This window comes from Maniola hyperantus, chromosome 17, assembly GCF_902806685.2.
Source record: "Maniola hyperantus chromosome 17, iAphHyp1.2, whole genome shotgun sequence".
NCBI classification, from domain to species: domain Eukaryota; kingdom Metazoa; phylum Arthropoda; class Insecta; order Lepidoptera; family Nymphalidae; genus Maniola; species Maniola hyperantus.
In genome coordinates, this window is record NC_048552.1 from 8,544,378 (window position 1) to 8,559,251 (window position 14,874).

The window sequence follows — 14,874 nt, forward strand, 5'->3', positions numbered from 1 at the left end:
AAGGTCATTCACCTTTGAGATTGAAGAGTTTTTTTATCAGCTACACATATGACATGATTAGCAATTACTTTTTTACAATCGATAGAAAATGGATTTTAAAAAATTAATCTTATCATAGATTTGATAACTTTAGATAACAAAACTATGAAAAGGTTTTTTAAAAGATAACTATTTTAGATCATAGTTTGCTTATATTGTAGGGGTTATCTTGAAAATGAATGGATAGATATTGGCAAATTCTTTTACCATATTATATAGACTTCTAACAGTTAGTCCATGCACATTGATAAAATAATGCTTAACATGTTGATTGAAAAGTGTATTTTTATACAACTTGAGGAAAACCTTTTTTAATATCATGTATTGCTGAACCCTTTTTGAATGGAACTTAATTAAAAAAGCGAGCATATATTATGAGCCACTTTCTTTAAATAGTGTCATATAAATAAAAGCGAACTCACCTAGAAGTAGAACAGCGGAGAGGACAGCAAACAACCGTCGTTGCTTATCCAGCGTGAACCCAACCATATCCATGGACTGTTTTAACCGCGAAAACTCATATTGTTCATCAACACCGGGCACTACACTACAACCTGTCTTGGACAGATAATTGTATTTGTCCACACTGAGCAAATGCAACTGCTCCTTCTCCTGCTCGGAGGCACCAGCCAGCAGATAATAGAAAACATGGTAGTTCCTCTCGTTGCGACCTTGGCTACATATTCTAGATTTTTCCAACAGGTATTTTTGAACGACAGCACCGTGCACCATGCCATTTTCCTTGTAGTTCACTTGTATAAATTTGCCGAATCTACTAGAATTGTTGTTATGCGCCGTTTTAGCATTACCAAACGCCTCTAGCACTGGTCCGGCACTTAGTATAGTCTGTTCGACACCACTTCCGTGAGATCCTTTCTGGCTTAGTGCAGTGAGATGATGGAGGAGAAAATTCGTACTCTCCGTCTTTCCTGAGCCGCTTTCGCCGCTTATTACGATGCACTGATTCGTTCGCTCCCTCAACATACAGTGGTACGCGGCATCGGCGACGGCGAAGATGTGCGGAGGAAGAGTCGACCCTATCCGCTTGTTCTGGTACAACTTCACGTACTTCGGGTTGTAGATCGGATAAAACTTGAAAGGATTGAGGGCTATCAATATAGACCCCACGTACGTATAAATGTATCCGGCGGCAAATCGGGCTCTCAGGTTATCTAGCAAGGTCTGTTCGTTCAGCTCGGGCAACTGGCACAGGTCAGGATACTCCCGGTCCTTGGGTTGGTAGAGGAACCGCTGGAAGTAATCCTTTATCAACTGTGGATCCACTGAGAAGTTTTCCATCCATGGCTCGTCGGGAATTTTTTCGCGCAGATAAAATCTGCAAGAAAATTTAACAAAACTTATTATCAACAAACTGATGGAGCAAATAATGTTTACAAGACAGATTAAAAAATTACGTTTCAGTCATTTTTAATAAATTTAATCTTGGAATCTAAGGAATCCTACTAGAATTCATGTTCAGTACAAAATTTCAGTTCGAATTTGATTGGCAGGATGGTTGTTATCACACGCGGCGGCGCGCAGGAAGAGTGACTCACGCGCACCAACAATATCCCCGACCACTCGTAATGCGGTCCCTTCATTAACTCAAGTTTATTTCAAAAGCACTCTCAGTCTCTCAAACAATTGCAAATATCTACAACTTGATTTTTCTTATAGATGCAACCTTACAGACCTAATATTAAAAACATATTAAGGATGCAAAGTGCGAAATTACCTACCGCTAAAATTATTATTATTAGATAATTGTGCTGCATGAATCACAGCAAAAACATTATAACCATTGTCGTCTACAAATAGCTGTCCAGTGACAGGATAATTTAATGAAGCGGTTCATATCAAGACGTAAAACTACATAATAATTTGTACAAGCTATATAACATAAAACTGTTATAAACACGATATTATAATGGCCTTTGAGGTCTTAGAACTGCTTTTTAGGCCTCAATAGCTCACCGGTTAGGAAGCAGATTTAAATCGAAAAGATCGTAGGTTTAAATCCCAACTGATGGACTACAGCCGCTTAGATGCCTTCATCTAAGGAATTAAGGGGTAGGGTAAAGGGGAATTAGTTACTTATGTAGTGAAAACAAAAAAATATCTTTTCACACAGTTTCATTGACAAGTGCTAAGCTGTATCATTTCTGCTATGTTAGAATATTGCTTGGTTGCAAAATCACTATCAAAACTAGTTTATCCAATATTGTCTTCAATCAAAATAAATCCATACTATTATAAATGCGAAAGTGTGTGTCTGTCTGTTACGTTCTCACGGCTCATCTGTTAAACTGATTTTAACGAAATTCGGTACAGAGGTACTGTACCGAATTTCCTGGAGACATAGGTCACTTTTTATCCCGAAAAATAGAAGAGTTTCCACGGGATTTCAAAAACCTAAAACCACGCGGAAGAAGTCGCGGTAGTTAATAAAATAATTATAACTAATGAGTATTTATTAGTAGTAATATAAGTATTTTTATAATATTATATTATTATAACATGAATGTATCGTTTTCAGTCAGCAAATTATAATAATTATTATTATTTTACTCGACAAGTTTCTAAAAAAGAAAATCAGTAGCTCTTTCCATCCAATACTAAAATAGAATAATCTTACAACAATACCATATAGAATAGGAAAAACAATTGTCATTCTAATCGATCGTTCCTACGTTACACAGTATTACTTATACTATACTTATAGGAGTATAATGTTCACTTAATGTATTGAATGTAAATAAATATGTTAGCAAGGTTAGTTGTATTGTATCGTTTATACTTCGATAATTATACAGCAGCCCGGCTACTGCAATGCTGCTAATTAAGAGCTAGAGGAAAAATATCAAACATTTACCCAGAGAGTTACCATGATTATTACTAGAGGCCCATAATGATGTCGCTCAAAATAGTCTCTCAGTGTAAATGGGAACAATAGTGCCTTGTATAATTTAGTGAATTGATACAAGGAATTATTAAAGGATGTGCTTTTACTTTCTGCCCATAATATATTTATATCAAACTAGCTGATGCCCATGACCTCGTACGCGTGAATTTAGGTTTTTAAAAATCCTGTGGGAACTCTTAAATTTTCCGGGATAAAAAAGTAGCCTATGTCCTTCCCCGGAATGCAACCTATGTTTGTGCCAAATTTCATCAAAATCGTTTGAACGGATGGGCCGTGAAAAGCTAGCAGACAGACAGACAGACGGACAGACAGACAGAGACACACTTTCGCATTTATAATATTAGTATGGAAGTTTAGATAGACGATCTCTTACGGTTATACAAGAAATAATTTAAATGACTAGCTGATTCCGGGTAACTTGAAAGACAAACCAATAAACCAACAAAAAAACACACTTTCACATTTGTAATACGAATAGTGAGGGTTGATGATTTTCGACGCTATGTACCAAGTGTTTCAGGATTTAATAGTTGCTCAAAACCACTGAGAAACACGCTTACTCAAAATATTTTTTATTACCAAGCTTACGTCTCTTCTCTATGTAGTAATTGTTATTTGTGTGGTTGATTTTTTGAAGCGCGTGATAAATGACGTTTGCTCCTCTAGTAAAAATATGACACCTCTCTGCATTTGCCAGACTATAAATTTATAAAATGCCAATCGTTTGTAACTCACAGTTATTGTTTAGAACAAAGAATGTTACAGCTGTTAACGCAAGTATCAAAAATAGATTTCGTTTGGGTAACACTCATGTAAGCTGTTGGTATGCATAATAAAGACATTAGTAAGTAAGTCTGTTAAAAATTTATGAGCGTTTTAATTTATCCTAATGTTTCACTAGACCTGACATTAGCAGAGATTTATGTTTATATACCACGTAGTCCACGATGATTTTTTGCGATGATACAGACTAAAAAGTTGCGGTACAGTCGTGTTCCTGTCGCTGATCGTATACCTTCGCCCATGTATCTACGATTCTGTAATCCAAATATATGGCTTTAGGCCATAGTCCACGATGCTGGGCCAAGTGCCATTGGCAGACTTCACAAATCACAGTTGACACACCTTTCAGAACATTATGGAGAAGTCTACCACTACTGAGAACGGGTCTCCTCACAAAGTGGTTAGGACATAGTCCACCACGCTGGCCAAGTGCTGGATGGCAGACTTCAACACAACCTTGAGAATACTGTGAAGAACTCTCAAACATTTAACTCTATTGTAAAAAATATTGTTATCAAAAGTCGAAAACGAAATCCATTGGCCAAGTTCTGAAGTTCAACAATAACGATGAATCATAAAATGTGCCTAATTTTTTTCTTGCGGAAGGAAGTAAAAAGACCTTTGATAAAATATATTACCAACCGACTGTCTACAATCAACGAGTAGTTGACAACCACGTCATCTAAATTCCTAAAATAGTACGTGAATAAAAGGTAAGTCTTGGCATAGTTGCGATTTAAAAAATATTAGTCAGTTCCGCAGCGATATCACTCATCGCTGACCGCTCGATGTTTGTTTTCAAAGTATGACTGGAAATAAATGCCAACGTGAACGCAGATGCTCTAGTTGAGCCTAAGGGACGGTGCAGACGATGATAAATATCGATCACTGAAGAACTGTATAGCACGATACGGCGAAAACCCGTAATAAAAGACTGTTGACTTTTACCCTCCGCGGACAATAGTATCTCGTATGCCCAGACCCTTACACAGAACGAGCAACAAGGACAGCATGGCATGACAGAGAAAGGTTCAACGTTACTCTGAGGGCACGCCTGCACTGCGAATTTTCCCCAGCTAAATTCTCTTGACTTATAGAATTGCATGAATCCGCACGCACTCACGAAAAACAATACGCGCGAGCGACTCCATACACTTTCCATGTCACACAGAATTCAGCGAAAAAATCATGTGGTGAAATTTCGCAGTACGTACTTACTTAACAAAATAAAATACATATTATGACGTGCATTTAGTTCCTTGTACATATTAGGCCCAATATCCACCAAAGCGGTGATGGGCTGAGATGTGTTTAGCAAACCAATCAGATTATTACCTCCGATAACCTCAGATAAATGATGTGATGATTTTCACGTCATCTATCAATAATCTGATTGGTATGTTAAATACATCTCCACCCATCTCAGCTCTGGAAGATACCGAGCCTTATGATGTACCTATAGTCCGCGACAGGTTGAGATGGCAATCGGGGTATGAAGCGGGGGGACGACACACGCACGTAACACGCGCTCGCCCAGTGGGTTAGTGGCGGGGGCCGTGCGGGGGTGCGAGGCGTTCGCTACCCGATAGCCTTCTCGACCTGTCGCGGATAGGCATAGAGGCAGCGCCAAGGCGCAGCGTTTTTCTTGAGAACGACTCAAACTAAACCTTAATTACTTTAGCATAAAGACACATCCTCCATGTTTTGTTTTCAGTATTCCAGTTTTAAATGTCAAAGTACATAGAGCTTAGTTAACAAAAGGATAGAGTTTATTCCAAGTGGTTTGCTACGATCACTGTCACTAATCCTTACAAATGCTGCACGGGTACGCGCGCGTTTTTTATGACATAGTGGCGTGCAGTGCGTCGTGTGTGGAACGTGGATTATTTTAACGTCATTAGAATTTAATATAAACAATTAGAATGAAAGACCGCTTAATGGTTATTTTGTATATTCCTCTTACATCAATGGTTATTTTCATCTTTCCTAAAACCTACACATCATATTATTTAAAATAAATATTTAATCGAATTCTCTCTCTGGTCTTGAAGGCCAATCATGAGAGCAAATATCAAATCCGGGTGAAGGTAGGTACTATCCTACCTAAACACATCTCTTTAATATGTATCTGCTAAGCTGGGTCAAAAACACTCTCTCTGCGTCATTATTCCTCATTGTTGCGGGTTCTGACACCTTTCCAATAATCACATAATGGTAGTTTTCTTGGGAAAATAAACCAGTGGTTTCCCAGATCCTTCTGCATACAACTCAACTTAGAGTACGAGATATCTACTTTCATGTTTTTACAGATTATCTGATGTTAGTGATAATAACTGGGACTGACGGATGAACCTGCTATTCGAGGCACGGAAGAAACAAAAGACCAAATTCGGACCTCCAAAGTCGGTCACCCAACCAGTTACTGAATTGGGTCGTGGCTCAACAATCGCAATCAATTTGATACAATGCGTTGTCACAACTAGCCCACACGTACCAACAAAAAAACCAGCCAAGTGCGAGTCAAGTTCGCGCAACGAGGGTTCCGTACTACAGTCGTATTTTTCGACATCTTGCATGATCATTCAAAAACTATGATGCATAAAAATGATACACAGGTAAAGCCCTTTCATATGATACACCACTTGATAAAGTTATCTTCCTTCGAAAATTTACAATACTAATTATTAGTTTATGACTACAATTTAATTTTTTTTGTGTGATGTAACCACAAATTCACGGTTTTCAGATTTTTTCCCCGAATGTCAGTTATAAGATCTACCTACCTACCAAATTTCATGATTCTAGGTCAACGGGAAGTACCCTGTAGGTTTCTTGACAGACCGACAGACAGACAGACAGACACAACAAAGTGATCCTTTAAGGGTTCCGTTTTTCCTTTTGAGGTACGGAACCCTAAAAAACAGACTGCCTACCTGTAATATTGTCCCGAGTTGTTGTTAGGCCACAGCATCATGACGGCGACGGGCGACTCGTTGGCTCCCAGCCGCCGCTCCTTGCACTCGCCGCTAACCATATCTCCCACCACCTGAGTAACAAGCAAGTAAATGGGATACACACATTGCAACCGGGCAATTGTCCAGTGTCCGGCGATAGCGTACAAGAAAAAGTTTTATGTTTTAGGATAAAAAATTTGGATCTTAGTTGAATTTCATATTACGTCACATAGCCTGTACAACTTAATATGAAATTCAGCAGAACAAGGAAGTTTAAAGCTAAGATTACATGTCAAAACTTTAGAAAGAGACAATCGGCAGTTTCGACTTCGTAGAGAGTAGTCTTTCAGTCATGCGACGATTTGTCGGTCTCAACAACAACGCTAAGAATGTTAGATGTGTACGCGCCACACTCTTCCACATAGTTTTCGACATAGGAATGCAGCCAAAATACAAAATTGAATAAAGCTATTGCAAGATCGATTAAAAACAACTCTTAGATTAGGAGAGGCTATTATTAGGTTCTTTGGCTATTAGCATGTATGGAATTCAAGTCGCTATGTTGCTTGCCTCTGAAAACTCTACTGAAAATATACATTCTGCTGAAAGTTGATATTAGATGTTGAAGCATAAGAAATAAACCATGCTTGATCATTTATACTTTAAAAGGATTATCATACTTCTAAGGATGAATAACTATTAGGTTTTAATCAAAACTGCTCAAATTGCTCACTTAACATTAGGTCGCTTTCAGTTCAATTCATAACTCTTCAAGTATTACAAAACATATTACTAAGAATAATGAAGAATTGGCCGTTTAGCGTAGGCTGATGAAAATAACAATCAAATGCCGGAATATATTGTTAAGTATAGTTTTCCTAACATTGATTGAATATCCCCAGCAAAATATTTACATTATAGTCTATTTTAAAAGGAAACATCTGTTAGGAAGTTGCAATTGTGTGGAATTCACAGGCGCGCGTAGTTAATGCGGCAAAAAAATTAATTGATGATATTTATCATCAGTGACTAATCTTGTCTTACGCTAAGGCACTATTGTTTGTAGTAAAACACGTTTTTCATGTCCTATTCTTGTTGTTCTTTTTTTTCTAAATCCTCTACATGTAGTTAGTGTCATTCTGATATCCTATCCTGTAAAATGTATATCAATTAACAATCTTTACTGAACTGATCTTGATGACATTTGGCAGAAAGGTTTGCATCCTGGATCCTCTCCATCCTTTTTATTTACTACCTCTCTACATCGCTCTCTCAACTTTGACGATTGCAGATAAGTGTGTCGACCTCTTATCTGTCCAATGTCTCGGGTTACGTCCGTGAGGTCTCTATATTGCAGCCACTCTTTATTGTGAGAAATTGTGTGATACCAAAGAACTCAGGTACTTATTTATATTTATATTTCACTAGTTAGCATGGATTCAGGTTGTTTAAAAATCCTGAGAGAACTCTTTTATTCTCTGAGATAAAAAGTAGCCTATGTCATTCTCCAGGTCTTTAACTATGCATGCAAAAATCACGTCGATCCGTTGTGGCATGATTGAAGGACAAACCAACAAACAAACACACTTCTGCATTCATAATATGGAAAATGAGGTGGTAATTTACAAAAAATCAAGTTAAAAATAAACCTCTTTTTTAAGTGGTTAATTAATATATAAGAGAAAAAATAAAATATTAGAATCAAATACCTCTGCCAGCTCATAAGGACCTCCAGATCCATCATTCAAGTTGAGTTTGTCAGCAATGCAACAAACAATCTCTTCCGAGCTGGTCTGCTTGGAGGCCTCCACTGACAGTGCCTCATATTGTGCAGAGAGTGCCCCCACAAAGACCTATATGTAAAAAAATATATTTTAGGCTGCTGGGATAAAAATACTTGCATGCGGGAGACCGATATAGCTCCCTTTTATTCATGAAAATCAAATAATTTCCATAGAAATTTTGAATCTATGTGGACTCTTAAGTTGCTGGCATCACCAACCCATTGCCGGCTCACTATTGAGCACAGGTCTCCTCACAGAATGAGAAGAGTTTGACCATATTCTACCACGCTAGCCAAGTGCAGATTGGCAGAATTCACACACCTTTGAGAACATTTTTGAGCTCTCAGACATACAGGCTTCCTCACGATGTTTTCATTGACCGTTAAAGCAAGTGATATTTAATTGCTTGAAAGGCACATAACTCTGAAAAATTAGAAGTGTGTGCCTGGGATTGATCACCATCTTAACCACTAGACTATCACGCCTTGCGGCATCATCTAGTTAGTTGTAAACACTGTAGTATGAGTTTATGGATGTACGTAATTAGTGCTGGGCCTGTTTGGTCTTTTTACTGCTGGTGAATGCCTGAACTAGTCAGTTCCAACTATCTCGAGATTAGTTTCATTTTACATTATTTTGAACATAGAGATAGTTCCCCGCAATGTCTCGATACTTAATTATTAAAAGATTATTGTTGAAAAGGAACTGAGTATCGAGAAACACTTCTTCTGTATGTTCATATACCTACTTAGATTGTCTACTTATCTTAGTAACAAGAAATATGATATTAGGCTCAGAAATGCCAGCCTATTTTTAGACAAAATCTGGTAAGATTTCTCTTTATAAATATAAACAATAAACATGTAAGTAAACACACATACAATATGTTGAATGGCCTATGAATCTTTGTATAATGCAATATTTATTACAAAGCACTGATAAAAAGATGAACAAAGGTCAATTTGAAAGTATTAAGTACAACTACAACAACAACTTGAATAAAATACAGAACAAAACCACATTCAAATATAGCAAATTAAAAGTTGTGTGAACACTTGTGAAAACTAAAAAAAAAATACTTTCAAGATTTTTTTGTGATCAAATACAAATCAAATGTGTAACTGACCTGCACAATATATCTGTGATTTTCAGCATGAGCCATTCCTACTTCATTGTTTACTTTTTGAGATACAAAGATGCCATAATCTCATTTTGTTACACCACTGAAACTTCACTGCAATGTCTCTTGAAAATTCTCACTTTTTATCATTTAATTACTTAATTATATTATTCACAAACTCCACTTGGCACTTGTTAGGTCTTCAGTGTGGATTCTTGAATGAGTTTAAGCTGTTACGAAAGAATCGCAACTGTTTGAATAATGTGTGCAGAAATCTTGTTCTTTCCTAGACCCCCCTGAGGTGCACTGGTTGTAGTCAACCGTGACAAGTTCATAAAATGTCATATCTGATACACACAGAGTAACTCGTCGATCGTCTTCCTATATTGAGCTCAGCTGCAGCGACGTTGCGGTTGACGAGTGATAATATTGGTAAAGCAACAATATACAAGGAAGAGAAATCTCAGATGTGGGTCACATGCTGATTGAAATGTAGTTACCAAGCCTCTATCGCCTGAGGATTCTATTGGTAATTCACTAACAACATCAGTTTGCACCGGACACACTGTATCCTTTTGTATTCAACGTTTTTTTTCTTCACTATTTGGAAAGTATACTGTATTTGATAAAAAATCGCAACGATTTCGGTGTCTTGCCTTCAATAACTTAACAACCTGTTATTTGTCATACACAATTCTCGCTTATGCACCATATATTCGCACTAGATGCACAATTATAATGGGAATATCATTAAAAATATTAACTAACTTCTAATGTGTTTCTTTTGTTGTAAGTAATTTATTTCAATCTACAAAATGTCTTGAGAATTGAACCACCATTTTTATTTGTATCTTTAGTCGAATTGAATCGTGTATCTATTGATAGTATTGCTATTTTAGATAGCCTTAATATTTACTTTAAACAGTATGACAATAGTGGTTATTACTGTTTAGTCGGGTTATAATTATTCATAGAGTATTTTATTATTTTACCACAGACAATAAATTTCATTTGTAATTTTTTAATAGAGTAAAAACGGGTAACATTGATATATAGCATCAGCCAAAGAATTTGGATGTACTACGTCATGACTTAATCAGACTATGGTGGCACGGGTAACTATGTTATTATGACAGAGTTTGGAGTAAGTACCTAACTTTGGGAATGGAATGTTTTTTGTAAATAATAGCGAATGTTTTTATTACCTAAACAGTCGTGTGGTCGTGTATTAGTTTGTAGTTTGGGGGTCAAGGGCCGATGTGGTCTGTAATATCAAAATACATAGGTAGTTGGTTTGGTTAACTTAATTTATAAATCCTATTTTAAGCTAATCTTTAAAACAGTTTGACCGATTTTAAAAGGACTTTCGCAGGCAGTAATAAGTAGATCCTCTAAGTGATCTTGACTACTTTGAACCCGGGAAAACATAATATTATTTTAAAAAAGCTAAGTAAATGCACTTGTACTAAGTTGCGGGAAAAAGTTTAGATGTAAAGACAAGAACTTTATCAATAATTTTATTATTGTCAGTTATCTAAAATGAGCTAGGTATTGACAAAACAGAAGGTAAATATAATACGTTCGTATTATTTTGTTGAACTTTATACAAAGTAGAGTCTCATACATTTTAATACAAATTAATAACGATACATTACTCATTAAAAAATATGTAACAAGTCAAGTCTTACCAACCCAATCATACAACGACTTTTATAGTTGGTGGATTGAGATTCCTAAGGTCAGTGTATGAGCAATTAGTTTATATACGACGTTCTTTTTATTCTTATCTTAGCTATTTTAAGTAACAAATAAGTACCTACCTAACTTCTATACATTGTTTGTGCTGTATCAATAAATAAAAAATTAAAACAAAGGCTTATACGTAATTAGAAATAAAGAGAAGAGATAGAAATTGAGAGCAGAAATCTCTATATAGTACAGGCCCTCCCTATAAGTACTAAGTGAGTACTTAATATCTAATTTAAGAAATTACTTGCTTAGAACTTAAACGCGCCTGCGCGATCTTTGGTTCGGTACATTGTAGTCTCAGCTTATTTTCTAAACAGTTTCTCACTTGATCACAAACAAACATTGGTAAAACATAAAGAAGCCAACAAACTTCTGTGTTTTAGGTAGTGTGTCGTGATTTTTACAGCTTGAAAGCAGTTATATTGCAGTTGACATACTGCACGAGCTGCGCAGTCAGTTGACACTTTGTGATGCAGTTAGGTTTGTCAAGTGCACCAAAATCGCATACCTACAAACTGCAATTTTTCACTTGGCTCGCAGTGTTGTACAGACCTCTGTGTTGACCCTATTGTACATTTTCATCCGGTTTTCTTTTAACCTTGGTAATAGTAGTTTTAATTTTAGGTACCTACTAAAATCATTCACTTCCATTTTACAACACATTCACGTACATTAGGTATAACACAGTCTATAGAATAGGTAATCCCACACATTGGTCATTGCGAAGTCAGGACGAGTGAGCTAATTATGAAGACATGAATTACTCTTTATCCGCCGTGGTAGTGTAGCGCGTTGACGCTCGAGACACGTTTCTATTGATGGATTATCACGCTAGATTGTTGCAACGCTCCATAACACAGAAGTTTGTTTGCATAAATGTAGTTTGCACCTTAGATTTACAAAAGTCTTCTAGTACGATAAGAATGCACAGTGACTCGCTTGGCCGCGGCTGCGGCGGCGGCGGCGCGGCGTGCGTGCACGCGCCCGTGCTTGGCGAGATGGTCAGAACGCGCGAACCGCTTGCCGCACTCGCCGCAGCGGTACGGCTTGTCGCCGGAGTGACTCCGCCGGTGACGCGCCAACTCGTCCGAGCGCGCGAACCGCCAGCTGCACCCTCCCCACGTGCACCGGTAAGGCTTCTCGCCGCTGTGCCGCCGCAAGTGCGCGCGCAAATGCGACGCCTTCGCGTAAAGTTTCCCGCACTCCTCCACCGGACACCGGAACGCACCGAGCTTAGGGCAGAACGTCGGCTCACCCCACGATCGCACTTTCGTATCTTGTATTACTATACGCACTTTTTCACTCTTTTTGTCAAAACCTTGTTGCGGGTATTGAATGTCTTGCACGCATGTGGAATCCAAATCGATTCCGAGGACCGAAAGTCGTCCTAGATCTGCATCACTACCGCTATCATTAGAATCTGTCGCGGACTGCAGAAGATCCCTGGATTTATCGTTCGTTAGAGCTTCTAGAAGGTAGTCGTCCAGGTTCTTGTCCAAATTATCAAAGTCAAAAAGTACGGGAGAGCTGCCTTCTAAATTTGAACTGTCTCTGTTTGAATCGTCCAAAGCGTTAATAAACGCATCACACTGAAAATCCGCATCACTGAGTTGCCAGTCGTCGAAGTCGGTGTTGAGATTCGTCGGGAGTTCGAAGTTGATCAGGCTCTCGACCGGCGTGTATTCGAAGAGAAGCTGATCGTTCAGGAGTGCATCGTCAAGATGCAGACCGCTATCTTCGCGGTACATTTTAAATCTGGAATTTAAAAAAAATTGTGGCATAATTTGTAAGATTTTAAAAGTTTGAACTGAATACTATCGGCGATACTTACAAATTATGTTTGAGCTGTTAGTTTGGATTATTTTTAAAGTATTTATGAATTAAAAAACTTGTAAGTAAACAAAACGGTCGGGGTGAGTTGCGGACAGGACAGGCGCATCCGACGCGGCCTGTACTCAGAGTGAGTGGTCGCAACCACTCCGGACAGCGCGACGGACGCGATAACAGACGATCGCCGATTATCGGGCAGCCTGCGCCCGCGTCAGTCGTCACCACGATTAATCACCATTCAACACTCAATGAATGAACCAATATGATACACTTAAAATCACATTTAACTCTAATGCTCTGATATACACCGTATTCAGGTGATAGGTATTAGGTAAGTAGGTACAAACAAAAACAAACTACCAACTTTTATCACGTCTTGCCCATTGTGTGACTATACTTAGATATTTTTAAAATAATAAGCGGCGTGTTTATTGTTATGCGATATGTAGATCATTCACTTAATTTTAATTATCGGTTTGTTTTCTCGACCCATACGACAGTTCGTTTACCTACGTAAGATAGAATTTTTTTATTTATCGACGTACCTACCCTGTTGAAAAGAAAGCTCTAGAGCCTTCTCGCAGGGCCGTCTTTAACCTATTGGAGGCCCTGGGCACATAGTGGGGCCTAATCTTTTCGGGTCGGGGGTTAAAAACAAGAAGGATCGGAGTCAGTCTTGACTAGTTAAAAATCTCTATGGTCCTTTGTTTGAGAGGACTTTTTTGACCTATGATTGTATCGAAATAAATATGTTTTTCGGTAATAAAATATCGGTCGGTAGGTTATACTTACTTTGGGACTAGTGGGCCCCTGTCGATCGTGGGTCCTGGGCACGTGCCCAGAGTGCCCAGTGGGAAAGAGGGGCCTGCCTTCTCGTAATCCAAAACAAACAAACAACAAACTTGCCAAAAAATACAACACAAAATACTAAGATGTAAAAAAATTCACATTTGAATTTCGTCCATATTTATTTTTACTAGGTATATAGCCATAATTTAAAAATCATTAATTTTTGACTAGCTGATGCCCGCGACTTCGTCCGTATGGATTTAGGTTTTTAAAAATCCCGTGGGAACTCTTTAATTTTCTGGAATAAAAATAAGCCTATGTCACTCTCCAGATCTTTGACTATATCCATGCAAAAAATCACGTCAATCCGTTGCTCCGTTGAGACGTGATTGAAGGACAAACAAATACACCAACAAACAAACACACTTTCGCATTTGTAATAAGTATGGGTAGTAATTTATAGCCAGGTGACACTCGGAATAATGTAACGGCTCTAACGATACCCCAAACATCCAAATCTGTTCAGGCATTTAGAAACATTACTTGCACTCCTTGGTTTGGGCAAACGTGTTGATATTGCATAGGTAAGTACTAAGTAGTATAAGGTCCTATCCTATCCTACCTATTCACCTAACACGTACCAATCTTAGTTTTATCAAAATCTGTTCAGTAAGGTTTGTAGGTAGGTATCATCTCATCACTTGGACGATCTAACCTATAGATCGTCCAAGTCTCATCAGCTGTGCTTTCAAACGGAAAAGCCAATTACGCCAGTCCTTAGAAATCATGAAATGAACTTACAAAGCGGAAATTCCGATCGGAGCGGAATTGATAGTGTTTTTTGCAGCGCTTACATCCCTTGATAACTTGTGATAACAATCGGAAGTACTGAGCAACTGTCCA

At 37.9% G+C, this 14,874-nt stretch overlaps 2 protein-coding genes across 11 annotated transcripts in view; both read right to left on the minus strand.

The window, feature by feature from the left end:
• Positions 1-10,469, minus strand: part of LOC117990118 (unconventional myosin-IXa-like) — a 49,258-nt gene extending 38,789 nt beyond the window's left edge. For all 8 annotated transcript variants that reach the window (XM_069504273.1, XM_069504271.1, XM_069504268.1 and 5 more), the window contains exons 1-4: positions 9,610-10,469; positions 8,409-8,552; positions 6,679-6,791; positions 462-1,375 (exon numbers count right to left, since the gene is read on the minus strand). In XM_069504273.1, the coding sequence (XP_069360374.1) occupies positions 462-1,375; positions 6,679-6,791; positions 8,409-8,552; positions 9,610-9,645 (1,207 nt within the window). In that variant the 5' untranslated portion in view covers positions 9,646-10,469. The remainder of the gene's footprint in view (positions 1-461; positions 1,376-6,678; positions 6,792-8,408; positions 8,553-9,609) is intronic.
• A 655-nt stretch (positions 10,470-11,124) lies between these two features.
• Positions 11,125-13,565, minus strand: LOC117990122 (uncharacterized). 3 transcript variants are annotated; one of them, XM_069504077.1, is made up of 2 exons: positions 13,547-13,565; positions 11,125-13,107 (listed from the first exon to the last, which is right to left on the minus strand). In XM_069504077.1, exon 2 carries the CDS (start codon positions 13,098-13,100, stop codon positions 12,249-12,251), a length of 852 nt encoding a protein of 283 aa, XP_069360178.1. In that variant the 5' UTR covers positions 13,101-13,107; positions 13,547-13,565; the 3' UTR covers positions 11,125-12,248. The 3 variants fall into 3 exon arrangements, with proteins under 3 accessions (XP_069360178.1, XP_034833467.1, XP_034833466.1); XM_034977576.2 differs by lacking the exon at positions 13,547-13,565 and adding an exon at positions 13,180-13,445; XM_034977575.2 differs by lacking the exon at positions 13,547-13,565 and adding an exon at positions 13,184-13,443.
• Positions 13,566-14,874: the final 1,309 nt, after the last annotated feature.

Excerpts from the sequence above, each read along its gene's own strand:
- LOC117990122 (XM_069504077.1), bottom strand. The coding sequence starts at position 13,100 with ATGTACCGCGAAGATAGCGGTCTGCATCTTGACGATGCACTCCTGAAC.